Source organism: Erythrolamprus reginae, chromosome 1, assembly GCF_031021105.1.
Source record: "Erythrolamprus reginae isolate rEryReg1 chromosome 1, rEryReg1.hap1, whole genome shotgun sequence".
Taxonomy (NCBI): domain Eukaryota; kingdom Metazoa; phylum Chordata; class Lepidosauria; order Squamata; family Dipsadidae; genus Erythrolamprus; species Erythrolamprus reginae.
Window position 1 is genome coordinate 283,176,272 of NC_091950.1, and position 27,967 is coordinate 283,204,238.

The window sequence follows — 27,967 nt, forward strand, 5'->3', positions numbered from 1 at the left end:
TGCATCTAGAATGAACGTTTTCTTATTTACACCTAAAGAAAAGGGATTTCTGCAGAAAGATGAGTGTCGAAGCCATTATTTGTGAAGACATCAGGTGAAGAAGTGGAAAAATATCACTTGAGAAGAGCATTCAAGAGCTTCTTCAGGCCTAATCTTAGGGTTGGTGCTTTAACTGCAAATGCAAATGAAATTAAATGCATTTTGTACCCGTTAATTCTTGATCTTGCAAAAGTACAATGAAGACACTGAGGATTTCTGACAGTGGTACAAAAGGGAAGAACTGCTATTTTGAGATTGCCTGTTAGAACTTGCTCTTCGCTCTTTATTGCAGCTCTGTTGACAGAGTTATTTTTATGGATCAATCACACATCATTAGACAGAATTACATAATTATGGATATAGATTATTTCTTCCAAGGATCATTAGTGGTCAGGAGGGAAAGTCCACTTGGCCACAGGTTACTATGGAAGAATCTGAACTAATGGAAAGAAAGTCATCCTACCCTTCTCCCAACATCAGACATAATTTACAGCATTTTCTAGACTTTGCAGAAAGGCTTTTGAACAACAAAAAAACCACACCACAATCAGAGATTTGACGACCCAGAATTCAATGTTATATTGTATACATCTAAGGCAGTGCTTCTCAATATCAGCAACTTTTATGATGTGCAGACTTCAATTCCTAGAATTTCCTGTGCTGGCTTAGTAATTGTGAGAACTGAAGCCCAAACATCTAGATCAATCTCACTGATTTTAACACTTAAGTAAATTGTCCAATTTCCTTTCAAGCTTTAACACTTAGCTTGCATCTCTGCTGAAATATATTTTTTCAAATTAACGTGCATTTATCAGATCCCATTCTGTGTACCCTTTCTTGCAAGACATCATCTGAAAATTAGCTTCAGAAGGAATAAGTAGTAATAGTAGTAGTAGTAGTAGTAGTAGTAGTAGAAGTACTAATAGTAAATAGTATCATCATCAACACTATCATTCTTACAACATAAGCGCTTGCATTCCCATAAGGCATGGAGTTAAGAGCACTGTCCAGAAAAAACAAAGACTGTAAATCGACAAAAATACAGACATCAAATACCCATTTCTATAACAGCATTATTTTTCTTCCTTTACATACAAAAGCATTTTTAAATAATCTGAAATTCAGGTTGATCATTTTTAGTCCCATTAATTTCACAGGTATACATGGGTATGAGAAATCAATTGCTGCCAACTGGAAAAGCAGTTCAAAACATGGTACTTATTATTGACAACTAATTATATGAAATATATGACCTGTGTACTTTACGTTTAACCCTATGCAATATTTTTCAACTCCAAACAGTGAGTAAGAAGCATCTGGTAAATGAGCACAATATAGTATAGAAATTTGATAAAGAAATTGCACATTTCAAAACAGATACTATACTGAAAAACGGTAACACATCTTACTATCCTCATTCTTATTTTAGAATCAGCAGATCCATGCAAACAACAAATAGCCTCACGGTCATTTTTTTTTTTTAAATGAGGGCATCAATGCTTATTCCACATAGGAGCTGCAATTGGCCCCTGTGGAGACCTTTCAACAACCACAAACTCATCAGGGTTGTCAACTGCTTGGTAGTGGATTAACAAATCCTGAATAGCACGTTCTTCAATCTGAAATGAGAAGGGGGGAAAGGAAGGGAGAAACTCTTAGGAATCTAGCAAGAACTGGAATAAGAGCAAAAGCTCATAGGGCAAAGCATACAGGGCAGTGACTAGATCTTTCACCTACACTGAAATGTTTAATGGGATAAATCATAGCATTCATTTCTGGATTCTGGATTCCAGAGTTATAGAGTAATCCATAATTGTTTTTAGCAAAACACAAGAAGGGAAGCAGCCATCAATTATATCTAGCCATGCTACTGAAACCATGACAATTTAGTATAATCTAGATATGGATTTCTAAAACTGAAATTTAAATAAATGTGTTGCAGCCTAAACCCCTAAGAATATTGTATGATTTTTAGAAACATCACTAAGGTTCCTTGAAGCCCCAAATGAAGGAAGAGATGAAAAGAAGGCAAGAAACATTATATAGTGCATAATTCTGACTTTTATTACTCTTTACCTGGATCAAAGCTAAAGGTTTTTCTCTGCTTCGTATAAGAGCAGCTTCTTGCTGAAGTTCTTCTTCTACAATTTCTGCAAATGTGATAGGCAATGCTGCAGCCGGGTTTCGTAAGGGTGATGCTAACCAAGGACTGTAAGATAAATTACAAATACAAAACATCTCATTTTTACAACTCATGCTTTTTGTACGTACAGTGTATAATTGCACTATAAATGTATCTTACTTCTGATTTTCTGATGGTGTTGGTTCACAAGAATGCAAACTTTCTGCCCCAAGAGCAATGGTATTTGTGCACCTGTTGACAAAAATGAGCACAACATTTTTTAGAGCCATAAGGACTCAGTGGTTAGAATGCAGTATTGCAGGCTAATGCTACCAACTAACACCAATTCAATCCTGACCAGCTCAAGGTTGACTTAGTCTTCCATCCTTCCAGGTCAGTAAAATGAGGATTGTTTTATTGTTGGGGGAAATACAGTATTCTGACTATGTAAACCTCTTAGAGGGGGTTGTAAAAGCACTAAGAAGCAGTATATAAGTCTAAGTCTATTGCTAATAACAAATGTTCTTTAAGGTGCAAAAATTCAGAACATAGAGTCCAAATAACTTGTATAAATGCAGCACTCTGTCTTCTAAAAAGTAAATGGTTATGACCACATAGTCTTTATTCAGCTGAGACTAAAATGTTTCAATCAACACTTCTGTGAAGACATAAACAGCCATTGCAGTGTTGGTATTCACTAGTATAGAGTATGAGTCAGAGGAACAGTATTTTAAGGAGAAACAATGGTTAAGTAAAATAGAAAACTATTTCAGCTCAAGATGGTTGTTTTGACAGGACTGGGATTGGCAAAAATTTATTTTGTTATGGCAGAGTGACATATATCTAGACTTAAAAATTAGACTGCAACATCAGGAGAAAAAATAACAGATGTTCCACTCATTCGCTTTTAAATAAAATGTTTCACAGTCCTAAAAGGATGATCTGTCAGTCATAATGCCTTTCCCAAGGACAATGGATGAAAATTATAATGCAGCCTCCTAAACTTCCTTTGACATGATGCCATCAGCAACTTTTGGTGATAAGCAGGAACAGGTACAGATGGCAGCAGCAGCAGGCCAGTTTTGAATATTTTCAGTGGGTTGGATGTAAGAACAGTTTGCTCCCCATCCCTATCACTAAAACTTCCGAAAACTTTAAAAAGCCTGATAGTGACCCAATTAATAAAGATTTCAGCCTTTGGGATATTAGATCAGTAAATAATGCAGGAGGCACCCCAGGAGCCTGTTGCTCTTACCCTTCAGGTCTGAGAACACTGAAGCCATGAAAAATCATTCTGAATTTTGACTATTTTGTCACTGAATTTTGGCAACCTGATCTCATTATAGTAGATATTCACTGACTGGCCACCACATCATTATGTACACCAAAATAAAATTACTGGCTCTTTTATCCTTGCATATGTGTCTTCAGTGTGTCTCAGAAAAGTATTTCATTAGAAATGGAAACACAATTTGAAGCTGTCTTACCGCAAACATTTTTGCGCCGGTACATTCTCCATCACTTTAGCAGAGTTGGCACCAACTACTTTTTTCTCTTGTAACAGGAGACCTCGGAATGATTTTGGCAAAGCAGAATGCAATGAAGAAGCCCTAAAGCAAAATAAACCAAATCGTATTATGCTACATTTATACTGACCATCCTAGCGCAATTCTTTCACCACCTAATCTATCTTTTCTACTAGGGAAATGAGCCACTCAGAAACATGAATTCATGACTGCAGTCCTAGAACGTTATTTTTTTGTATCTTCTGCTTCTGTGTTCAAACAGTACAATACAGTGAGGAATCTGTTTTTGCTAGAAATTTTGAAAAAAAATTCAATCAAAGGTAAGTAAGGGGTGGAGCTGTTACACAATTGATTAAAATCAGAAAATAATTTCATCCATTGAAATTAATGGTAAACTGCATGGATGATGTGTCCCCTAAGGGCACTGCTATAGGACATTGCATGCCAAAAAAACTAGACAGATTTTTCCCCCTTTGTGCCAACACTCTGCTGAATTATCATAGCACTGTTTTATGTCTAAGGATATATTTTACCCATGTAGAATGGCTGTATTATTATTATCCTTCTCATCTTTTCTACTACCTCTGTTTTTGGTACCTTATGATTATATACTTTGTTGTTTGTATGTAGACTGAGAGCTTACCCACCAAAGACAAATTCCTTGTGTGTCCAATCACACTTGTCCCATAAAATATTCTATTCTATCAGTAATCTGACTAAACATAATATAGCTTGGTAAATATATACTTCAACTATGCTAAAATCATAAGACCAAAACCATAGATAAGTCCTAAGGTATCCACAGAGCCATTAACGGTGACTAGTCTCCACCTCTTAAACTGTCTTTCCTTCTTGGAACACGGGCTGAAAATAGCTGAAGCAGGAATTCTTTTAACAGGATTCTTTGAACAATTCTATTACCTTAAAGCAGAGGTGGGGACTAATATATGATGGCAGTTTTCCTTTCTACTGTCACAACATAAAAATCATTGCACCGTGGGGGGTTTTCCTGTTGCATACAAAATTCTCCTCAACAAGATATTTCTTCTTTTCAGGCGTTGGAGTAATTGGGATGTTGTGGTCTGCAGCCCATTAAGTTTCAACATTCCAGATGAAGAAACACGCTTACAACGTTGATGTACCATGAGTATTTGCAAGCTTCTTCATGGCGTGAGTTAGGCAAACAAGGTGGTTTTTCAGTTAAAGCCACCAAAGGTCTGAAGCATAATATGAGAAATAAACAATTCTCAAAAATGAGAACCTGCAGAACCTGTTAACTGGGGGGGATAGAAACAACCCTGACCATCTGGCACTTAGGAAAGTAACAGTATAATGTATCCTGCCAGAAAGAAGAAGTCATATCTTCCAGTAGATTTTTTTTTTTCACCAGAGATGCATATGCACATATACACATATATTTGGAAATTATACTTAAATCCATTTCTAAATGGAAAGATTAGTCTTTGTTCTTTTAGTCTTCTTCCACGTTTCACTCTAAACAATAATCTCCACATATTTTACTTAATTAATCTTCAAAGAACAATACATATCCCTGATTTCACAAAACTGTGAAACGGGACATTATTTTTGGCAAGAAAAAAAATGCAAGTATGTTTTAAGGTAGCTTGAATCTCCATGTCAACAATAACAAAAAAATAAATAAATCCAAAAGGTCCCACACCCTTCTGGCATACTTTCTTTCCAGGAGACCTGCTGGATTTCCAAGACAAGTATCTTGTTTCACTGCAAACCAATGCTTCAAGAGAATGCCATATACTGCAAGCATAGAAACCTCAATTTGATGCCAAATGCCATGCTCCTTTATAAAAACTAGTGTCATATCACATCAACAAATCTCAGCATGTTAAGTACACCTCTTTTTCTTTCTCACTATTAATTAAGTACTCAGGAATATTCAGCAAATACTTTATTTTTCTTTCTCACTATTAATTAAGTACTCAGGAATATTCAGCAAATACTTTATTTTTCTTTCTCACTATTAAGTACTCAGGAATATTCAGCAAATACTTTATTTACTAATACAAAAATAAAAACCAGCCTTAGATTTTTATTTTATATAAAACTTTAAAGTCAAATATAAATACAGTTACTCAATGAATCATGTATAATAATTTTTTTTAAAAAAATTGTACTTCCTTTGGACATAGACATGCTCTTGGTCCAACCACTACATATTTCCACAAAACATCACCAGTAGTGATTATTCGTGGTTTAATATAGGTTCTTTTCCTACCCTGAGATGCCAGAGATGAATAAAAAATTGTCACTCAAATCAATACTCTAGTATTAATTTATTGTCATCCCCTCCCCATAGATGAGGCTGACACAAAACTGAAATGACCTCAATAGGCAGTAAACTAAAAAAAAAAAATAGAAGGTTCATACCACGTAGTCGCTGGTTTTGTAGTTTTGGGAGCTGTTGATAACACAATTGCATCGGGCACAATCTCTGGGTTATTATCCTTAGCAGCCAAAGCCATCAGTTTCTTTTGCTTCTGAGAAAGTTTATTTCCATGGGAAGTGGCTCTACTAAAAGTAGACACAGAAATGTAAAATTACTTTACTAAAGGTTTATCAAACAAAACTAACATACTATATTTTGTGAATTTTTAAAAAAATTGCCACCATTAACCAAATCCATAATTAGAATAGCAGTTTTAAAAATAAATATTTCTAATCTGAGATTATGTATTCATATAAATATTGACCCGTGTTTGCATGAGTTCTGCACTACTAATACTAACTTTTCATCCTAAACTAAAACTTCAGAAACGTTGATTCTAACAAAGTTGTTTTTTCAAAAAAGATACACAACAAATTAGGATTTTAATACAGTGAAATTGATTGTATTGCACCCTTTTTACTAACCTTGAATTTATTTTTGGCATACTTTCACATTTCTGTAGATTTTCTTCACTTTCCATAATAGTTCTTAAATCAACAGCAGGAGGACTGGCAGGACTGAATAAAAAACAACAACAAATTGTTCACTTTTTAAGATATCCATTTTTACTTAGATTCCAGTTGCCAAACACTGTTGTAGCCTTCTATATGTAACCGGATGTATAATTTATGTCTATGTCCTCAATTATGGCAAACCTCAAATAGAATGTTTTCGAATGAATGTTTTATTTATACATATTTTTCAGGAAATATAAACACCAAGGATACTTTTAGGTCCCCTCACAACACTGAATAAAATGTCTAAGATAGAATTTTAGGTAAGATGTCTTGCTATTTTTCTTTTAAAGCCTGTCATGAATTAATATTACAGATGGAAATTTGAAACTGCAACCAAATATAATTAGGCTTGCAAGAACTCTCACTGAAAGGCAGAAATTATTTATTTATTTATTGGATTTATTCGCCGCCCTTCTCCAAAGACAATTAGGAGCCTAAGCAGAAATACAGTGTTCCCTCGATTTCCAAGACCACCCGCGAAAGTCAAATTTCCGCGAAGTAGAGATGCAGAAGTAAATACACCATTTTTGGCTATGGGCAGTATCACAAACCTTCCCGGAACACTTTAAACCCCTAAATTACCATTTCCCATTCCCTTAACAACCATTTACTCACCATTATTACTGGTACTCACCATTCAATAAGACATTTAGTGATCCTGATATTTATAAACATAATTATTTATTAACAATAATTATTTTTTTGTTATTTATTTGCGAAAATTATTAGTTTGGTGCTGACATATGACGTCATTGGGTGGGAAAAACCGTGGTATAGGAAAAAAACCGCGAAGTATTTTTTAATTAATATTTTTTGAAAAACCGTGGTATAGGCTATTCACGAAGTTCGAACCCGCGAAAATCGAGGGAGCACTGTACACCAATGTTTTGAGCAGCATGACCACAAACTAACCAGAAAGTCAGGTGATGTGATTCTTTTAAAAAAATCTTTTTTTTTTGAAGGTCCTGTATTTTAATAGCAAGTGAGGTTCACAGTCCACAGACAAAGGAACAATCTTGCAAGAGGACAAAATTTGACAAAGGCAGAAACACAGAAAATGTATACCTAAAAGAGCCAGCAACCCAGTTGGAAGGACTCACATAGGTGCTTTTGTTATTAGGAATATTCTGTGGAAGAGAATGTTTTTGCACTGATGATCCATGACAGATTTTTAACTCTTTGTTGGCAGGAGAAACAAACGTATTCGAAAGACCCATTTTCTCTGTCACCTGTAGTCAAAACATATTGTCATTACATTGTTGTAGAAACAGAATCTTATGAACTTTTCAGATATTCAATCTATTTTGGCTGAAGTCTACAAAGACAACTACTCTCTCATTTTAAAAGTTAGTGCTCATGTCGCAGTGTTTTTAACATTCTCCATCTTGGGAAATCATCTGGACAAACCCTACTGACTTTGTGCCACTTTTTCCAATTGATTTTTATTTATCTATTTAAATAATTTATATGGCTACCTATGTCACAACAGTGATTCTGGGGAACACATGAGAGTTAAAGCATGAATTGTAGCAATTTAATGATTTCATTCATAAATACCGCATCCAGTTTTGGTCACCACATTATAAAATAGATGTTGAGACTTTGGGAAAAATGCAAAGAAGAACCACTAAGATGATTAAAGGCCTGGAGACAAAAACATATGAAGAACGGTTGCAGGATTTGGGTTTGGCTCGTCTAGAGCAGTGTTTCCCAACCTTGGCAACCTGAAGATATTTGGACTTCAGCTCCCAGAATTCCCCAGCCAGCGAATGCTGGCTGGGGAATTCTGGGAGTTGAAGTCCAGATATCTTCAGGTTGCCAAGGTTGGGAAACACTGCTCTAGAGCAAGGAAGGACAGGGGGGGGGGGGGCGACACATTATAGCAATATTCCAGTATTTCAGGGGCTGCCACAAAGTGGAGGTGGTCAACTTATTTTCCAAAGCACCAGAAAGCAGGGCAAGAGACAATGTGTGGAAATTAATCAGGGACATAAGCAACCTGGAATTAAGAACAATGAACAGTAAGAACAATTACCCAGTGGAGATGGGTTCCTCCCGGTTTGGACTGGTTTGCCCGAACTGGTACTGACCTTACTGGTGACATCACAATGATGTCACCGAACCAGATTGGTCGGTGCCAGTCCGTGGGCACCATCTTTTTAATTATTATTATTATTATTTTCCTTCTGTGCATGCATGCACAAAAGCTTGGTTTTTGGCACTGCACATGTGTCACCACTTTGGTTTTGGCTTTTTTTCATAGTATGGTAGAAAGCAAACTGGCAGCAAGGTAAATTGGAACCCACCTTTGCCAGTGGAATAGCTTGCCTTCAAAAATTGTGGGTGCTTCATCACTGGAAGTTTTTAAGAAGAGACTGGACAGTCACTCGTCTGAAATGGTACAGGGTTTCCTGCTTGAGTAGGGGGTTGGACTAGAAGACCAGTTCTATTCTGATGGACTGACCTTTTTTTAAAGAAATGTTTTACAGAGACAATCTAAATTAATTAGACAGTTAGAAGATAAAGATGGGAAAATAAAACATGATTCAGAGGGAAAAGCAAACATAGTTCAGAATTTTTTTAAAGAATTGTATAAAGATGACAATGTTGAAGAAGAAGTAGTATTTAAATATTTAGAGACTGCAGAGCTACCACAAATAACAGAAGGGCAACAAGAAAAGATGGAGAGTCCAATAAGAATGACAGAACTCCTCACAGTTATTAAAAAGCAGAAAAATAATAAAGCCACGGGGCCGGATGGCATCCCTGCAGAGTGGTACAAAATAGACAATGAAGTATTAAGAAATAACATGTTGCAAATTTTTAATGAATGTAGAGTAGATGGTAGAATTCCTAAATCATGGTCGGAATCTTTGATAACTTTAATTCATAAACCAGATACAGCAAAAGAAAAAATTAAAAACTATAGACCAATATCCTTATTGAATGTAGATTATAAAATTTTTATAGCAATATACGCAGATAGGCTGAAAACTGTAATAAATAGCAAAATTCATTCAGACCAAAATGGCTTCCTTCCAGGTAGACAAATCAAAAATAATCTTAGAACAATTATTAACGTATTAGAGTACTATGAGCAATACCCAGACAAAACATTATCTTTAATGTTCCTAGACGCTCAAAAAGCTTTTGATAATGTGAATTGGACATTTATAAAGATACAATTAAATAAAATGAGATTCGGCCCCAAATTTGTCAATTTAATAGATGCTATTTATTCAGAACAAACGACAAAAATTATATTGAATAATGAGCAATTAGAAGCGTTTAAAATAAATAAAGGAGTGCGGCAAGGATGTCCCATCTCACCTCTTCTTTTTATTATGACTTTAGAAACACTATTAATAAAAATAAGAGCAGACTCAAAGATAAAAGGCTTAACAGTTAGAAAAGAGACATATAAAGTCCAGGCTTTTGCAGATGATTTGACTTTTATAATGGAAGATCCGTTAGTTACAGCACCAAGATTAATCCAAACAATAGAACAATATGGTAAGGTAGCAGGTTTGAAAATAAACAAAAATAAAACAAAAATTATAACTAAAAATATGAGTAAAATACAAGAAAACAATTTAGAATGTATTACTGGAATGCAAATAGTTAAAAAAGTAAAGTATTTGGGAATATGGTTAACAGCCAAAACAATAACATTAAAAAATGCTAACTATATAAAATTAATTAATGAAATTAAAAAAGATTTGGAAATATGGAATAATTTAAAAATATCATTGCTAGGAAGAATTGCCATGATTAAGATGAATATCTTACCTAAGGTATTATTTTTATTTCAAGTGATCCCAATTAATCCAGGGGCCAATTTTTTAAAAAATTTAACAAATGTGGTTAAAAAATTTTTATGGCAAGGGAAAAAGGCAAGAATTAAGATAAATATGTTAGAAGATATAAAAGAGAGGGGGGGGTTTCGCCCTCCCAAATTGGAAATTATATTATCAGGCAGCCGCTTTAACATGGATTAAAAATTGGATAACCTTAGAGGACATGAGAACATTAAAATTAGAAGGATATGATCTTATGCTTGGCTGGCATGCATTCGTTTGGTATGATAAAGATAAAAATCATTCTTATTTTAAAAGACATACGTTGAGAAAGTACTTGTTTGATGTCTGGAAAGATATAAAGAAAAACCACTTCTTAACAGTACCGGAGTGGGTTACCCCTTTGGATGCAATAATACACCCAAACTCTATTAATGACACAAGAAATATAAGATATAAAGACTTGTTAGATAACCAAATGAAATTAAAATCTAGAATGAAATTACAAGATGAAGGGATACAAATTGATTGGTGGCACTACGCAGATTAGATCCAGATACCAGAAAGACAGTACACTTTATATATTTAATAAAAGTAAAAATCTGTTAAGCGATTTAATTACTAAAAATCAAAATAGGGTAATTGGAAAAATATATACCGGTAAATATTTGATTACTCATAAGAATATTGAGTTAACATTAAAAGATAGTATGATACACTGGTGTAGAAACATAGGTAAAGAAATTGATTTAGATACATGGGAGAAAGTTTGGATGTGCAATTGGAAGATGACAAAGTCAGTTTCTTTGAAAGAGAACCAAATTAAAATGGTCTATAGATGGCATCTCCCACCTAGTAGAATAGCAAAAATGTTCCCAAAGACATCACCTCTATGTTGGAAATGTAAGAAAGAAATAGGATCCTACTACCACCAATGGTGGACATGTAATAAAGCTAAAATGTATTGGAAAATGATAGAGAAAATGACAAAAGAGATTACAAAGCAGAAAATAGATTTCACCCCGGAGTTTTGTTTGCTAGGAATTACTAACCAAAATTATAAAAAAGAAATTTTGTATTTGATTATACATATTTTTACAGCGGCAAGGATTATCTACGCGCAAAACTGGAAAGGGGAAGATATCCCCAAAGAAGAGGGAGTTATTGCAAAAATTTTAGACTGCGCGGAAATGGACATGATGACAAGACGCTTGAATGATCAGGAAGAAACCAAATTTTACGAAACATGGAACAATGTTTATGAATGGATAGATAAGAATAAAAAATAAAGAAAGAAGAGTAGATAATTATTTTCTTATTGAGATTTATATTAGATTTAGTTGACAAATATAGAATAGAAGTTTGCTTTTTTTAAAAAAAAAAGATTTATTGACTTTGAAACTAGGTAGAAATTTTTTCATGATATCAATTTCTTTTTTTTCCTATTAGATATTTTTTGTATTAGTAGCATTGAATTAGATATTCAATTATGTATTCCTTTTTCTGTATCTGCATTTATACTTTTGAGAAGAGCAGGGATGGTACATCCCTACATTGTATGTTAAATGTTTGTAAGTCTGTATGTCATTTTAAAGAAAATTAATAAAAATATTGAAAAAAAAAGAAAAGAAATGTTTTGGTATGAAAAACTCAAGGAGTTTTTGCAAAGGGGAATTTTTCTGTGCTGCCGCTCAGGCACCATTTTTTCCCCTTACAACTATACCGAGCTCGGCCCATCCCAGCAACCAGTCCAGAGACACACCTTCAGTAATGAGAGCCATAAAATTGCAAAGGTGAGTTGGGGCATGGAGTGCAGGGCAGCAGGGGTTTCAAGAGGGCATGGTGGCAAAAGTGACCAAGACTGGGATTGAGATGGGGCAGTTTCCCAGGATGTGGCAAGCAGTCCAAAAGCCACATGGTTCTGGGTCCACTTGCTGCCCAGCAAGACAAGGTCAAGAGTGGTCCAAAGGCAGAGATGAGGGCGCGGGGAGATAGACAGTTGGGGGGAATTGGAATGTGTCTACACTTTAACTGTGGGTGAACTGCCAAGTGCTCCGACATTTCAATCATATAACCACGTGTGATCTTTGGGCACATGTCCATTTTTCAGCGCCTTCACAATTTCAACAATTACTGAATGAATTGTCATAAATCAAGGACTACCTGTAAATTATTCTGCATTAAACAAAACAGGAATTTTATGCTGTATAATATTTTGCAGATTACATAGCCACAATCTAGAGTAGAGGGTTAACATCTGCAGAATTAAGGAAACAGTCCCCAGATAAATGAAATACCACCAAAGTCCAATCCTCAGACCTGGCACTTTAAATAAGACTTTAAATTTAACCACTTGGGTATGGTTTATTCTGCCTCTAAAAAACGTATTAATTTTATGCTGTACTTAATTCATCAGAAAAACAATTAGCAAACACAAACCTCAATTTTATCTGTAGGGAGACCTGCTATGAAATCAGGAGACCGCAAATCTCTGGGACTGTTCACTCCCACAGAACTGCCTTCAGAATCTGATGTCAGCATTTCAGGGAGGGATTCAATAGAATTAGCTTTATCCAGTTTCAGTATTCGTGTATGAACTGGGATGGCGGGGTGGAGGGGAAGAGAAATACACAATCACCTTAGGACAGATCAGAAATGCCCAGGGAAGGAAAACTACTGATACTGCATTCGGATCGCAATGCTGTGTACAACAATGTTCCTGAATCTCACCAATTTTTAAGATGTGTAGATTCAATTCCCAGAATTCCCTTTTCAGCTAGGGATTGAAAGCCATAGATCAAGTTGCTGAGATCTAGAAACACTTCTCTAGTAGTTAAAACTGCCTGCTTGAGTTCACAGAGAAAGGGATTGTCCCAAATCCTGTTTCAAGCATGCAGCAGCAGCCTTCAGTATTCGTTCTTTTATGCACAATTCTCAAGACTCCCATTGTTTCACACAGTCATTTCTGAGGAATAAGGTAGCAGCAATTTTTCTCCTTTGGCATGGAGTTGGAATAGAAGAGTGCATTAACCTCTTAAACACAAATTACACTATTTTCAGTCATTTTGAAAAAAAAACATTTTGAAATAGCATTGCTTCAATCATGGAATGGTTTCAGAGTCCTGTAGTTGTTTCAAATTTCCAGTTAAAGATTGCACACCTCAGTGATATGTATTACAATAAGCTGTTTGCATGGGAAAAAAATCAGATTTGTATATTTTCTTCTTAACAAAATAAATGTTTTGTATTGTAATTTTTCAGATGACTATAGCATTCTGATTCTCTCTTTTTACTGAGAAATCTGCAAATGGCAGCCACCTCCCAGTATTGTGATCAACTTTGCAGGAAAGGAATTTCAATCTTTAAATTTCACAAGGCATTGTAGTATTTTTCATTTTACAATCTCCTTTTATGTGATCTTTCCATGGACTAATAGCACCAGCATGCCTACCGTCCCTGTCCATATGTTCCCTTTTATTTGTACCCGTTTTATGTATTCAAATAATGTTATACTTATGTATATTATCAAATATGTACTTGCCAAAATAAATAAATGAAACAAAATAAATAAAATAAAATAAAAATAAAATTATAAGCCTTGTGTTAGTGCATACATTAAAATTATGCCATTATGTTACATAAAATCACTCTTAAAAAAATAAATTAGCCCTGCTTTTTGCCACTAACCTGTAGTCGGTGTATTCTGGATAATATCTGACAGATTATACCCTCCTGAACTGTCGGAACGTCTTCGAGGTTTCTTTTTGGCCTTTGCTTTAGCTTTCTTGAGGAGTGCTTCTCTAATTTAAAAAAACAAAACAACCAATATTTATTTCCATCTCACTAATCCCTTCAAAGTGATTAAAATAATCACTGGTACCCTGTAATCACTAGGCAACTGGCAGACTCCTAATTCTTTTTCAGACAATATGTTGAAATTCAGTGGCATGGTTTCCCATTATATTAAGAAAGGAAACATATAACAATTGTAGTACCATATTTTTCTGACTATAAGATGCACCGGACTATAAGACACATCTAAATTTACAGTAGGAAAACAAGAAAAAAATAGCTTTTGGCCTCCATGTCCTCCCAGGCCCCCAGAAGCATTCGGCACTGTTCCCTACGACCCATTTTCGCCAAAACCAGGTTCATTTTCACCAAAAACACAGTCATTTTTTAAAGTCTTTTTTAAATCTTTAATATTTTAAATTGTCAGATTATTTATGATTTGTTTCCACGTGTTGTGAGCCGCCCCGAGTCTTCGGAGAGGGGCGGCATACAAATCTAAGTAATAAATAAATAAATAAATAAATTTTTGGCCTGCAGAGTGCTTCTGGGGACCAGGGAAGACAAAAACACAACACATTAAGGGTTCGGGAGACCAAAAACACCTGTATTTGGTCTATAAGATACACCTAAATTTTCGCTCACTTTTAGGGGAGGGAAAGTGCCTCTTATATTCCAAAAATACAGCAATTCCCCTTAACACAGAAAAAACTCAGTGGAAAATACCCCTCTAGAGGGAAGAAATCCACTCGTTTTCTGTCTCTATCCCACCAACTGAGGTAGACAGACATCAAAGGTTGCAATCCTTGATCTAGAAAGATCTAAATCATTATTATTCAGTATTATTATTATTAGGGCTGGGGCCAGAATACCTCCGAGACCGCCTCCTGCCGCACGAATCCCAGCGACTGATTAGGTCCCACAGAGTGGGCCTTCTCCGGGTCCCGTCAACTAAACAATGTCGGTTGGCGGGCCCCAGGAGAAGAGCCTTCTCTGTGGCGGCCCCGACTCTCTGGAACCAACTCCCCCTGGAGATTAGAACTGCCCCTACTCTCCCTGCCTTCCGTAAAATTCTTAAAACCCACCTCTGTCGTCAGGCATGGGGGAACTGAAACATCTCCCCCGGGCATGTACAATTTATGTATGGTATATTTGTGTGTGTGCTTGTTAGTATATTGGGGTTCTTTTTAAACTTTTTTAAATATTTAAATTTATTTGAATTTGTTACCATTTGTTTATGCCTTGTTGTGAGCCGCCCCGAGTCCGCGGAGAGGGGCGGCATACAAATCTAAATAATAAATAAAATAAATAAATAAATATTCAAACCTGGCAACTTTATGATGGCAACTTGGCCACTTTATGATGCAACTCCCAGAATTTCCAAGCCAGATGAATCACACATCTTAAAGTTGCCACATTCAAAAACCACTGATTTAAAATGTCCTTACTACAGTCCTTACTACAGCCTCCCAGATTTAAATTTCTCCAAATTCATGATCAATGGTTTCCTAGTCCCATGTAGAAAAGCTTGACACCATTCCAAGGTTCTTTGCAATTTGCCTTGTATTATAGTGGGCTTACTATTCATTATTCAGGCTGGATAGGCTCAACACCTGAACATTGAAGTTGTCTAAACTTTTCTCCTCTTCTTCTTTAGTTTCAATCAAGACCACAGAAATTACAGCGGGCCTTTATAGTACTCAAGTAGCATCAAAGGAAATCTTCTAACAAAACAGTACACAGCTCTCAACTGTTTGAGGGCTGGACCACACTTTTTGTAGCATGGTAAGCATCCCTCAATGTGTTGGTGCTTCAAGGCATTAAAAGCTTTAAATACTTATTTTGCCTCCTTTGGCCCTTCTCCCAACAATAAAATAGGCCCTGTTTTTCGAGCCTCTTCACTCTGGGAGGCTCTGAAGTCTGGCAGTCCCACTTTATTAAGAAAGATATTTAACTCCATTCCAAATATATGACTGTTTCTTAAATATTGGAACTCTATAAAGTGGCAATGCTTTAGAGCCCTCTGGACTATCTTCTCTGGAGTGAAGCAGGATTCAAAATTCTGCAATCTAAATATCAGACATTGCTCAGACATTGCATTTCAGCATAAATGGTTTTATACATTTGCAAGACTGCAGGTCAGTATAGCAGCAGCTCCAAGGTAGTTCTGACACTCTACTATGAGACTCAGAAGCAGACGTGGACCTTCCAATTGAATCTACTTCTCTGTAGACTGAATTGGAAGAATGAAGAGCTTCATTCAAGCCTATTACTTCTATCAGAAGAAAAAAGAATTCTCACTGCAAAGCTTGCTCCATACTCAGCTCATCTTTTAGGAAGACAAAGGTTTCTCCTTCCTCAGGCTCCAGAGAACTGATATCAGGACCATCTTGGTATGGGGTAATTAATCTGCGCTCCATAGCAGGAATCTATAGTATTACAAAAAAAATTTAAGTTGACAATTTGGGGGTAGGGGAAGCACCAAATTTGTATTTTAAAAAGCTGTTAACCTGCTGAAATTCTGGGGAAAATGTATGGTTTAAAGAGTGCAACAATGTACTAACTGTTACATAATGCATGAATGAATCTTGGGGAGCAATGTATAAAATATATTTAAAAAACACATACGTAGAAAATGTTGTTCATGCATTTTTTACTTATGTTATACAAAATACAACATTGTTATTTGGTGCCATATGAATTCAATGCAATATAAAAAGAAAACCAGCTGAATTAAATTATTCTCAAAATCAACCTTTTCTGCAAAGAAAAAAGCAGCATAAGAAATGGCCAAACTTTTCATAAACAACATCAAAGATAACAAAAAATAAAAATGAATTTACCAAAATCTCATAATATTTGGTCTCTTGATAAGAACACCAAATTTGCAAACATGAATGCTGAAATGCCATGGCATTTCTAGACCTAAAACCTGAAAGTTATTACACAGAAATAATGAAATATTGAATTGGGGTGTTCCAAATGTTTCACAGAAATTGCAAGCATCTTGGTTCCTATATGCTTCCATCAGTTGTGCTACTATTTTTAGAGCTGCATTGCTAATACTAAAACCATGTGAGTCTACAAAAATGAGAAACTCCTCACTCTGCCAAAATTCACTAGTGCACTTCATTTTATTTGGAACATCCCACAATATCTTTCCATGATTTTAATGAAGCATGACATTGCTATCAATGCCTCTTACAAGTCAAAATAAATTGGGAAGAGACTTTCAATTTAAACAAACAATTTAAAAAGCAATATCAGTTTAATAGTCTACATTCATCCAAACTGGTATCTAGAAAAAAATTGTCATTACATTTCATCTTTCAAGTTATTTAAAATTTTAGTCTGTTTTAGCTAATAAGTGCAGAACTCACCATTTTTCTGTAAGAGGTAGAAAGATCTTTCAAAACTTCATCACTTAGAACATCCAGAACTCTGACAAATACAAAGTAAAATGTGAACATTTTACCACCTATGGTGGACATGACCAACTGCAAATTGATTCCGGGGGAAAATTAGAAATTGGAACAGATTATCATTAAACAAATCCCATTAAAACCGGAAGTATAATTACTTGGAATAATTAGGCAAAAAATTGACCAAAGAAGATAGATATTTAATATTGCACATATTATCCACAGCCAGACTAGTATACGCTCAAAGTTGGAAATTAGAAACCATTCCATCGACATTAAACTTATTAACTTAAATCCATCCATGAGATAGCGGTAATGAATTAGATGACCCCCAGAACTCCAGGAAAGAGATAACACAGAATTTTATCAGACATGGAGCAACTGGTACGATTGGTTGAATCAGAAAATAAAATATATATAAATATATAAAAACTTCAAACTTATAAACCTTAAGATCTCACACAATTAGAAAAGCAAAATGCATTGTTATATACAAGTAATCTTATAAACCAAACCAGACCAAAATGTATATAAATAGCTGTCACATACTCTTGATAATTTATAATTATTTAAAATAGAAAACAAAATGTACACTATATTAAAGTATATATTAGTAGGCTGATACAAGTAGGCTGTAATAAATAAGATCTACAGGATGGTTGACGTTTGTGTAAATCATCAAATGTTTAAAATTTGATATACAGTTGTAAATATGAAAGATTATATATTTTTATGTGTTTGTATGTTTTGTAAGGTGTGTCTTGTCTTTGTTTTTTATGGTTTTTTAATGTAAATATTTAATAAAGAGCATTTAAAAAAAACAAAGAAAAAGTGATTTGGTAATGGCATTATACCCTGCTGTGCCCCAGCAGTAATCAGTGAATATGTTGACTTCTGAATATTTTTTTTTAATTTGGTTTCTTAAAGCATAGAGAATACTGATAATAGCCTTAAGTTCTAAAGTGACTGCAATTGAGAAAAGAGGTTTTTTGAACTTGGAACAAAACAGAATCTTGAAATAAATGCATTTCATTGGAGCAAAATTTGAAATATGTCAGATATTTTATTTCAACTTCAAAGTACAATTCTTGGAATGTGTATATTCTGATATGAGGTCAGAACACTCAAATTGACTGTTTTGAGTTCAAAAAATTCCATACATGGAAACAAAATTGGCTAAATATCAGCATTTAAAGAAAAATACTACCCTGTTTCCCCGAAAATAAGACGTACCCCGAAAGTAAGGCATGTCAGAGGTTTTGCAGAATTTGCTAATATAAGGCACCCCCCGAAAATAAGGCGTAGTCAAGTTTACATACGATACGGTGGAAAAACATACGGTACCATTCGAAGCTGTTCATAGTGGTACCGTAATAATGTGGCGTTCCCTGCTGGCCCCTTCCATCGCTTTGTACCATCCAGTATAGCAGACACAGTCTGCTGCTGTCTCACCGCCTTTAGTCTCCACTACAGTGCGTAGACTGTCGTTCCTCTGGTGGCTGGAAGCTGCAATAGCGGAAGTATACTGTTGTATCGTATAAGTGCCATCGTTTGTGTGTGGGTGCCATACTGACAGCTACCATACCGTAATCAGTGTACCGTACGGTACACTTTCTTTGGGGGTGTCAGCTTTTCTGCCTGTGAATTTGTCTTATTTGAGAAATATAAGGCACCCCCCGAAAATAAGACGTAGCACAACTTTTGGAGCAAAAATTAATATAAGACAGTGTCTTATTTTCGGGGAAACACGGTATTGAAACCTGGTGAAGGTACTGTATATGTTCAACTTGCAGATGATTTCAGTAAATATATGGATTTTGTTGTGATTCCTATTTTTAGTACTTTTGTCCTGTTTTGATTAAAAAAAAATATCTTACCTCTAAAGCAGTGATAGCGAACCTTTGGCATATCTGCTGGCACGTGAGTCGTTGCTCTAGCTCAGCTCCAACATGCATGTGTGTGCTGGCCAACTGACTTTTGACTTGCACAGAGACTCTGGGAGGGCATTTTTGGCTTCCAGAGAGCCTCCAGGGGGGATGGGGAGTGTGTTTTTACCCTCTCCTGGCTCTAGGGAAGCCTTTGGAGCCTGGGAAGGGCGAAACATGAGCCTTCTGGGCCCATCAGAAGTTGGGAAACAGGCTGTTTCTGGCCTCCCAAGGGACTCCAGGGGGCAGGGGAAGCTATTTTTGTCCTCCCCGAGTATTGAATTATGGGTGTGGGCACTCACACAAGTATAATAGCGCATACACACTCTCTTTCGGCACCTGACGGAAAAAAATTTGGCCATCTCTGCTCTAGAGAATTTGATTTTGATGTCCAGCTTTCATATTTCATATTTATATATAGCTTTCCAAATGAGGGAGGAGCTAAAGGATCTGTAATCATTCAGTAAGACATATAGATACCAAAGTCCTGCTCTTACCGTGTTTCAAGTATGGCTGCCATGTTTAATACGATGAACTGCAAGCAGGACTGTTTTAGCTGTTCAGCATTATATGTGGCTGAAAATTCCAGGAGCTCAGCAGCATTCTTTAAAGTCACTGAAATTTATAAATGGTAGTTATTTATTTGGAGAACATGACAGAGACAAATAAGGTGATCACTTTTCACCTAGTGCCAATCCTAGAGGACCCATACACCAATATTCCAGCATATTCACAAGGTTCTATGGAATTTTCTACAATGCATACTCATACCACACTGAAAGCAAGAATTCATGAGCATTGAGAGAAAATCTATTTTTTAAGAATGGGATTTGTTCTTCTATGCTCACTGTGATACAAGCTTCTACATTATGTTAATGAAAAATGAAAATACAACAACAATCTGAAACAAAAACTCACATTTTTCAGTAATGGCTACTTCACAAATTTCTTTTAACCGTAACATAAGGAGCTGGTCTGCCACCACCAGAACATTGCAGATGAATTCCACATTTTGAGATTCTGGAAATCAGTGAAAAATTTGTAACTTGAATGAATTTTCAACTCACTCTACTTACTATCCACAGGCTAGCTGAACCAATATCGCACGCTATCATTTGTGGTATCTTAACTCCCTTTACACCAAATGGTTTTAAATGATTGGATATTAGTAGTAATATCAAATTTAAATGAAATATCAAATTATTGGATATTATTAGTAATATCAAATTTTCCTCTAGATGTTTCATTTTCCATAATGAATTATCTCTTTTAGCCTTTTCCTTATTTCACCTTTCTGCAAGCATATTTTTAAAAATGAATTACTATTCATGAGGAGTTCCTTCCTCATGAAATCTTAGCCTTATTTGCATTACAGTTTCATACTATAGTTTGAGCTGTCACTACTTTCTTTTTTATTCCCAATATCTATTTCCTACTATTCTCCCAATTTCTATTCCCGATGTCTATCTTATCCCTAATGATGTGCAAACACGAATTTTCTCAAAGGATACCACACTTCCTATTCATTCCTAATACTACTCATTTTTATTCTAGTGATGCAAGAGATGTTCATGCCCTCACCATTTACTGCAACGGCTTCGTCTGCGTAAATATAATCCAGGATGACCTGCAGAATTTCAGATGGGAACGGCAACTCTAGAGATGAACAGCATGATGCCTGCATGAAAAAGAGTTTACAGAAACATTTTGAGTGCAAATCCACTTTATGTTCCAGGACAATTTTGCTGTAAGATTTTTTTTAAAAAAAATCTTCAGATTTCAAAAGACATAGGCTGCCCACACAAAATAACTATTAAGAAATAAGTATCTATGATTTTCAAATAATGAAGATCATTTCCCAAGTCTGCTGGCAGCCCATGCCGATATTCATTATATGAAAAATTAGGGTGTTTCCATTCTTGAAAATCAGGAGGGATTTTGCCAAAATTGTTATTATCCTAATTGGCCGCTGGGATTCGTGCGGCAGAAGGCGGCCCCAGAGGTATTCTGCTCCGATGCCATGTAGGGCTTTATAGGTCATTACCAGCACTTTGAATTGTTACCGGAAACTGATCGGCAACCAGTGCAGGCCGCTGAGTTTGGCGAAACATGGGCAGATCTTGGAAGCCACACAATAACTCTCGCGGCCACATTCTGCATGATCTGAAGTTTCAGAACACTTTTCAAAGGAAGCCCCATGTAGAGAGCGCTGCAGTAGTCGAACCTCGAGGTGATCAGGGCATGAGTGACTGTGAGCAGTGACTCCCGGTCCAAATAGGGCCGCAAGTGGTACACCAGGCGGACCTGGGCAAATGCCCTCCTTGCCACAGCTGAAAGATGTTGCTCTAATGTTAGCTGTGGATCGAGGAGGACGCCCAAGTTGCGGACCTCTGGAATCAACTCCCCCCGGAGATTTGAATTGCCCTTACTCTTCCCGCCTTCCGCAAGATGTTGAAGACCTATCTATGTCGCCAGGCATGGGGGGAATAACTATCTTATCCCCCCAGCACCACCTTTTTTCTGACTGTAATATATGAGAATGGTATGACTGTGCAGTAATGATTGTTTTTTAATATTTATGGGTTTAAAATTGTTTTTAATGTATATTGGATTTGTACTTTGTATATTGTATTGCTGTTGTTGTGAGCCGCCCTGAGTCTTTGGAGAGGGGCGGCATACAAATCTAATAAAACTTAAATTTAAAGTTATACACGAATTGTGCTTCTTAACATACATCTCTTATGTGAAAAAATGATGGAAGCCCATCTGACGAAGAGGCTTCATAGAATTATCTTTCCAATGAGATCAGTTGCTAGGAAGAAAGCTAATGTACGGAACAGAGCTAAAAAGCACGCTTGGCAGGCTCTTCTGATAGCAACGGCAGATAACACCCTTATCTTCTCACAGCATATTGTATGGGAATTCATGATACAGTCCATAGCATCCATGCCTCATCAATTGTTCTGAAATCTCAAGCCAAATGCAAACAAGGGGGAAAATCTTACATAAACACAGTAACCTGAAGACATAACTGAATTATTTCAAAAATGTTGGCAATGTTCCATTTTGGAAAATAACTGTAAGGGAGTCTACTAAATGCTCCATAGCTATTAGTCATCTACTGGCAATTTCTGTGTATATTAATTTGAAAAAGATTCGATCTGACTTCATTCTTTCAAGACTGAATAGAAAAACCATTGAACATTCACACCACAAAAAGAATTCCCAATGCAATGGGGGGGGGGGGCCCTTACATAACGCTAATATGACCACATTATTAGTAATATAACACCCCATGCATGTTCAGGCACAGCCCTAGGAAATTTAGTGTCAAATCCAGCAATAAATCAGTTGCCTCTGTTATCATTGCCAATAAACCACGAAATCTCTGTTTTATATTTTATTATATTGGATGTTGTTTTTAACTTCTGGAACTGTTTACGAATTGGGCGACTTTAGAAAGTTGAGTGATAAATTAAATAATAAACGTGCAACAGTTAAACCTAAAGAAAAATCTATTCCTTTGCAATCAAAAGACTAGCAACGTACCCAAGCATTTCTATTCAGAAAAAAAGACAGTTAAATGAAAATAAATAGAGTACAAGAGTAAAAAAAAACCAAATAATCTTCAGATATGGGATCAGGGTTTAATAAATGCAGTAGACAGAACGCCCAATGGCTACATGGACTTGAATACAAGAGAATATAGAACAATATGAAACAGTGTGGCCATGCTCCAAAGTTCCAGGTATCATTTGGGATTATATTGGCTGGCACAGTAGTGTGAGAAAAGAATGGTGGTTGTTGCTACAGTGGCTACTTTGTCACAAGTACAATTTTTATAAAAGTTAACTCATCCTATTCTTTTAAAAGTATTCTCACCAGAATATTCTTTTTAAACATTCGTTTATCTATTAAAAATCTACTAAAATCTACTAAGGCCATTTTTGACAGGCGATGAAGACATTTAAATGTTCTTCTGTCTGAACAGAAATTTTATTATTAACTGTCTTTTTAATATTTCGTTTTCCTGAATATCCAAAGTTCCTCCCACTGAGAGAGGCCCTGCTTCCATATATGTATGTATGTATGTATGTATGTATGTATGTATGTATGTATGTGACACAAAAAAATGTGACACATACAGATAGAATTGTTGGCTATCAATAAAATTATAGCTGCCTTGGAAATGGCCCTGGGTTGGGCCGAGAGGCAAATAAGGAGCTGTGATGTTCCTTCAATACACCAGGGTGATTCGACACAAAAATATGTAACCCTTCCCTGGTGCAAAGCTGAAGGGATTGGATACTGTAGCCTACAGGATAATTCTGTACCTTACAATATAGTGCAGATAATACTTAATACTAATTGTACATATTAAAATGAAGTAACTACATTCTTTAATCAATTATACAAACAAGGAAGTACTGCTTTATTCTTGAATGATTCTTATCTTATCTTATTAAAAGTATATAATCCTCTATGCTGCATGGCATTATTTTAATTTACTTTATAAGAAAAAAAAATTATCCATATAATCCCCAATAAATAATTTGCACCTTAAAAAAGGCATTGGTAACGGATCTGCACACTCACCTCAATCCAAGAGTTGCTCAGCATGCTGTGAAAGTAGTCTGCAAAGAAGAGAGATTTCATTCTGTCATGTATTTAAAAAGACCCAGAACTATTAATAAATTAAGCAAGCCACCTTATATTATACCTACCAAGCCTGGCACAGAGCACACATTTGTGGCATGGGAATTCCTTTCCATCTTTAGATTTAATAGTCACATCACAAAGGTGTGAACTGGAAAAAACAACAACATTAATATAGGATACAGTATATACAAAGCAGTTTATTGCTTAAAAAGCTTAACATGTAAACACGCAATGTATTTATTTAATTTTAACTTGTAATTTTGGAACAACAAATTTGTGATTGAAACCAACAATCAGTGCCAGATTTTGTCTTTGCTGACTGAAGAGGGTTGCAGACATCAATTTGATTTCATCTTGCCCAACTAGAAACATTTATAGAGCTATATTTTAGGTTGTTTGCATAATAAATGTAGAGAATTTGTTATAAATATTGAAATTATTTTCACAGAGTTCTTATCAGTTACGATCCTGCTTTATTTTATACATCTAAAACCATTTCCCCACTACCTTAGATGCTATTTATTTCCTCCCCGAGTTCTTACATATTGTAACATTAGCATATCTTTGTTGTTGATGAGTCAGCAAGATGTTGCAAGCCACAATACATGTGTTCATCCTCCAGTTCCTCTGCTTCTATGATTGGAGTGGTATCAACAAATTGCTGATTGGTTTGTCTAGCATTCAAGTTGAGATTATTGTATCATTTTTGGCTTGCGTTGCAGAACTATATTTGACTTCTATGGAGATCGTCAGCCATCCAGGTCATGGTTGACCCAAAGGAACTTTTTCAAGAGGCAAACCTCGAGAGATCTGTAGAAACCTCTTCGATGAGAAGCGAAACATCTTCAAAGAAAACCCAGGAAGTCCAGTTGCCTCTTGGAAAAGCATCTTTGGGATGACTTTGACTTCCTTTTGTTAACTGATGCTCCATTATTTTTTTACTATCTTCTTGCCTGAAGTAGACTCTATGTTGCCCTGATGTTGTTCCATTCCAAGTTGCTGATTCCAGGAATGTCAATGTCCAGTGTTGATATTTATGTCTGACATCATGTTTGCTTTGGTTCATCATTCTGCCATTCCATATATCAATGCTGCAATGCTAAACTTTTTCTTGCTTCTGGTCATATCAGGATTGGCTTCAGTGCAAAATAAATTACTAGCATTACTTGTAAAACTATCTCCTCTTTCCCAAAAGCTCACTGGATAACTTCTGACCCAAGGAGTGCCTTCTAGTATAATATTGATATTGAATGGGTTGTGAGGGTCCATTTGGTTTTGTTGGCGGAATATTGGAGTGGACTGTCACTTTCTTTTCTGGTGGATCTTGTTTAGTCTTATTCCTCCTAATAGGTTCAGCCTATCATGGATGACTCTTCTTGGGAGTGTATATATACTCTCAATACCACAGCCATTATAGCCATCACTGAGATGTAAAACCCCTTCATCACAATTCAGAAAAAGTAGTTTCTGGATTACCCATTGGTTTATTTGGCTTTGTAACTCCCACTTCTTCCAAATCCTATACACTCACCATTTTTTCTGACTAAACTTTGGTTTGTTGCCATTTTTTCTGTTCACAACATTAACTTTTCCATTTTCTATCCTGATTCCATCTAGCCTGTGTGGAAACAAAATTAAAAATCACAATTGTTATTACAAGAATTTATTTTGAAAATAATAATAAATAACCACAGAAAATTTGTCTGCCGAAGTTCAATGCACGGTATTCTTTAAGTAGTGAGTACACTTTTTTTCAGAACTAGAAAAACGTCTGCTTTTGCATGCGTTTGTTTGTCTGTGCCAGCAAAGTAAAAAGATTATGAAGGCTTCCTAGAAACAGGAAAGGGATTAGGGAAGTTAAACAGGACTATGGTAAAGTCCATAACTAATTTGTATAATTTTGTTATTATATTTTGAAGTGCAAAGTAAATGCAGTAAAATATCAACTTATATAAACAAGATGCTACTTCTGTTGTTAACTTTCTGCATATTTGTAAATGAGTTCAGCTGTATGGTTCAAACAGCAAGATGTATCCCTCCTCTATTCATAAAACTTATGTTCAACACTGTACATAATTAACTATACAAAGCCTCATGTTTTCAACAAAAAAGTCTGATTGTAGAACACATAACCAGACACATCAATATTGTGTACAGATATTAACCTGAAGATTAAACTCTTATGTGTGTGGAGGAGGTAATTACACATACAAAATCGTAAAAAGACATTCACATACCTTGAACTTAAATTACTGAGACCAAATTTCTTTGCAACAATTTGCAACATTTTAACAAGATTCATTTCTTCTCCAACATCTTTGCATTTTTTAGAAGTGGATTTTGATTTACTTTTCTGTTTTTCATTCATCATCTGCACTTGGTTGCGTCTATAAACCGCAAATGCAGACTTGTTATTAACGTCCCCATGAGCAACTATTTTATTCAAGTTTGTAATTAAGTTGTCTTCATTTTCTTCCATTCTTTCTTTGTACACCATTCTGGGCCTGTAGCCATGAATCAGCAGATCGCAGGAGTCTGTGTAAATGTACTGGAGAAGGTACATAAACAAGTCTGGATGAATTTTCTCTATTACAAAGAGATCACAACCAACATCATCTTTATCTTTACGATACAGGTCAGCAGAATCTAACCAATTTGGGTCCGATACAAAGAGTTTCCGGAAAAAATCAGAGCGCATTGCCAACATGTATTTGTGCACAGGAAATGTCTGAGAGCCAACATGGAAAGTAACATCATGGATGGTGTCCATAACTTCAGCTTCTCTCAACAACTTTCCAAAATCTTCAGGAAGGGTGGATCTTGACACATTTGGAATTTCATACAAACTGGAAGAAAAAAGCACACAAGCATTAATGTTTTCAAGAAATCCAGCTTTTACTATATCCTTTAAAAATCTTCATGTGTAATGGAAAGAGAAAGAAACAATTTTTAAAATAAGAATTTGTAACTTGCTGATGAACATGAAATACAAATACAATGAACACAATCTTGCCTGGATATATACAGTAGGTGCCTTTTAGATATGCACAAATATATCCTATCTTTTGGAAGAGGGAATGCGGAAAGCTCTATCTTGAATAAAGAACATTCATCCATATCTATGTTTTAACAATTAAAAAAAAACATTTTCCCATTCTGAAGATTTAATATGCTATTATTTCTTATTGTATTTCAACTCGTATTTGACTTAGTTTTTGAAATATAAGCCCAATATTGTTTTCTCTGTTGACAGCAAAGCTGGGTTAATTACCCTTTTCTTAGTCAGGCAAGAGTACAAACTTGAATGCTAAATATTAATATGGTAAGAGCTTGACTAATTTGCATAAAGACTTGAATAATCAAAAGGGAAAATTTTCAATTCACTAGCACTATTCCCTCCAGAAGTTGCAAAGGAAAAGGTTATTGTCATATATACTCAAACCTTGTTTTGGGATCTGACTGTAAAACAGCAAAATTATATCCATTAGGATCTGTTGTAATACTGACTGCTCTGTGCACAAAAGCAAGTTTCTCAAGTTGTATTCGTTCATATGTATTGTTTGTATCATAGGATGATATATCACTTGAAGAATTCTGAAGATTTGACACTGTATCTGTAAAAGAAATAAAAAATAAATAATTAGGTGATCAGCAGAGCAAGATAAATATTTGTGAATAATTTTACTGATTCCAACTAGGCTAAAAG

The 27,967-nt window shown here is 35.5% G+C and overlaps 1 protein-coding gene across 3 annotated transcripts in view; it reads right to left on the minus strand.

Annotated features, from left to right (window-relative positions):
* Positions 1–252: 252 nt before the first annotated feature.
* Positions 253–27,967, minus strand: part of IBTK (inhibitor of Bruton tyrosine kinase) — a 51,346-nt gene continuing 23,631 nt past the window's right edge. Inside the window, exons 11-29 of one of the 3 annotated variants that reach the window (XM_070733109.1) lie at positions 27,704–27,875; positions 26,499–27,107; positions 25,793–25,879; positions 24,327–24,409; positions 24,199–24,236; positions 21,184–21,280; positions 20,521–20,622; positions 20,100–20,217; positions 17,636–17,696; positions 16,557–16,684; positions 14,154–14,266; positions 12,906–13,063; positions 7,735–7,898; positions 6,577–6,669; positions 6,094–6,237; positions 3,649–3,771; positions 2,342–2,413; positions 2,116–2,248; positions 253–1,658 (exon numbers count right to left, since the gene is read on the minus strand). In XM_070733109.1, coding sequence (XP_070589210.1) covers positions 1,533–1,658; positions 2,116–2,248; positions 2,342–2,413; positions 3,649–3,771; positions 6,094–6,237; positions 6,577–6,669; positions 7,735–7,898; positions 12,906–13,063; positions 14,154–14,266; positions 16,557–16,684; positions 17,636–17,696; positions 20,100–20,217; positions 20,521–20,622; positions 21,184–21,280; positions 24,199–24,236; positions 24,327–24,409; positions 25,793–25,879; positions 26,499–27,107; positions 27,704–27,875 — 2,621 coding nt within the window. In that variant the 3' untranslated portion in view covers positions 253–1,532. The remainder of the gene's footprint in view (positions 1,659–2,115; positions 2,249–2,341; positions 2,414–3,648; positions 3,772–6,093; positions 6,238–6,576; positions 6,670–7,734; positions 7,899–12,905; positions 13,064–14,153; positions 14,267–16,556; positions 16,685–17,635; positions 17,697–20,099; positions 20,218–20,520; positions 20,623–21,183; positions 21,281–24,198; positions 24,237–24,326; positions 24,410–25,792; positions 25,880–26,498; positions 27,108–27,703; positions 27,876–27,967) is intronic. The other 2 variants (XR_011557391.1, XM_070733110.1) reach the window with 2 other exon arrangements.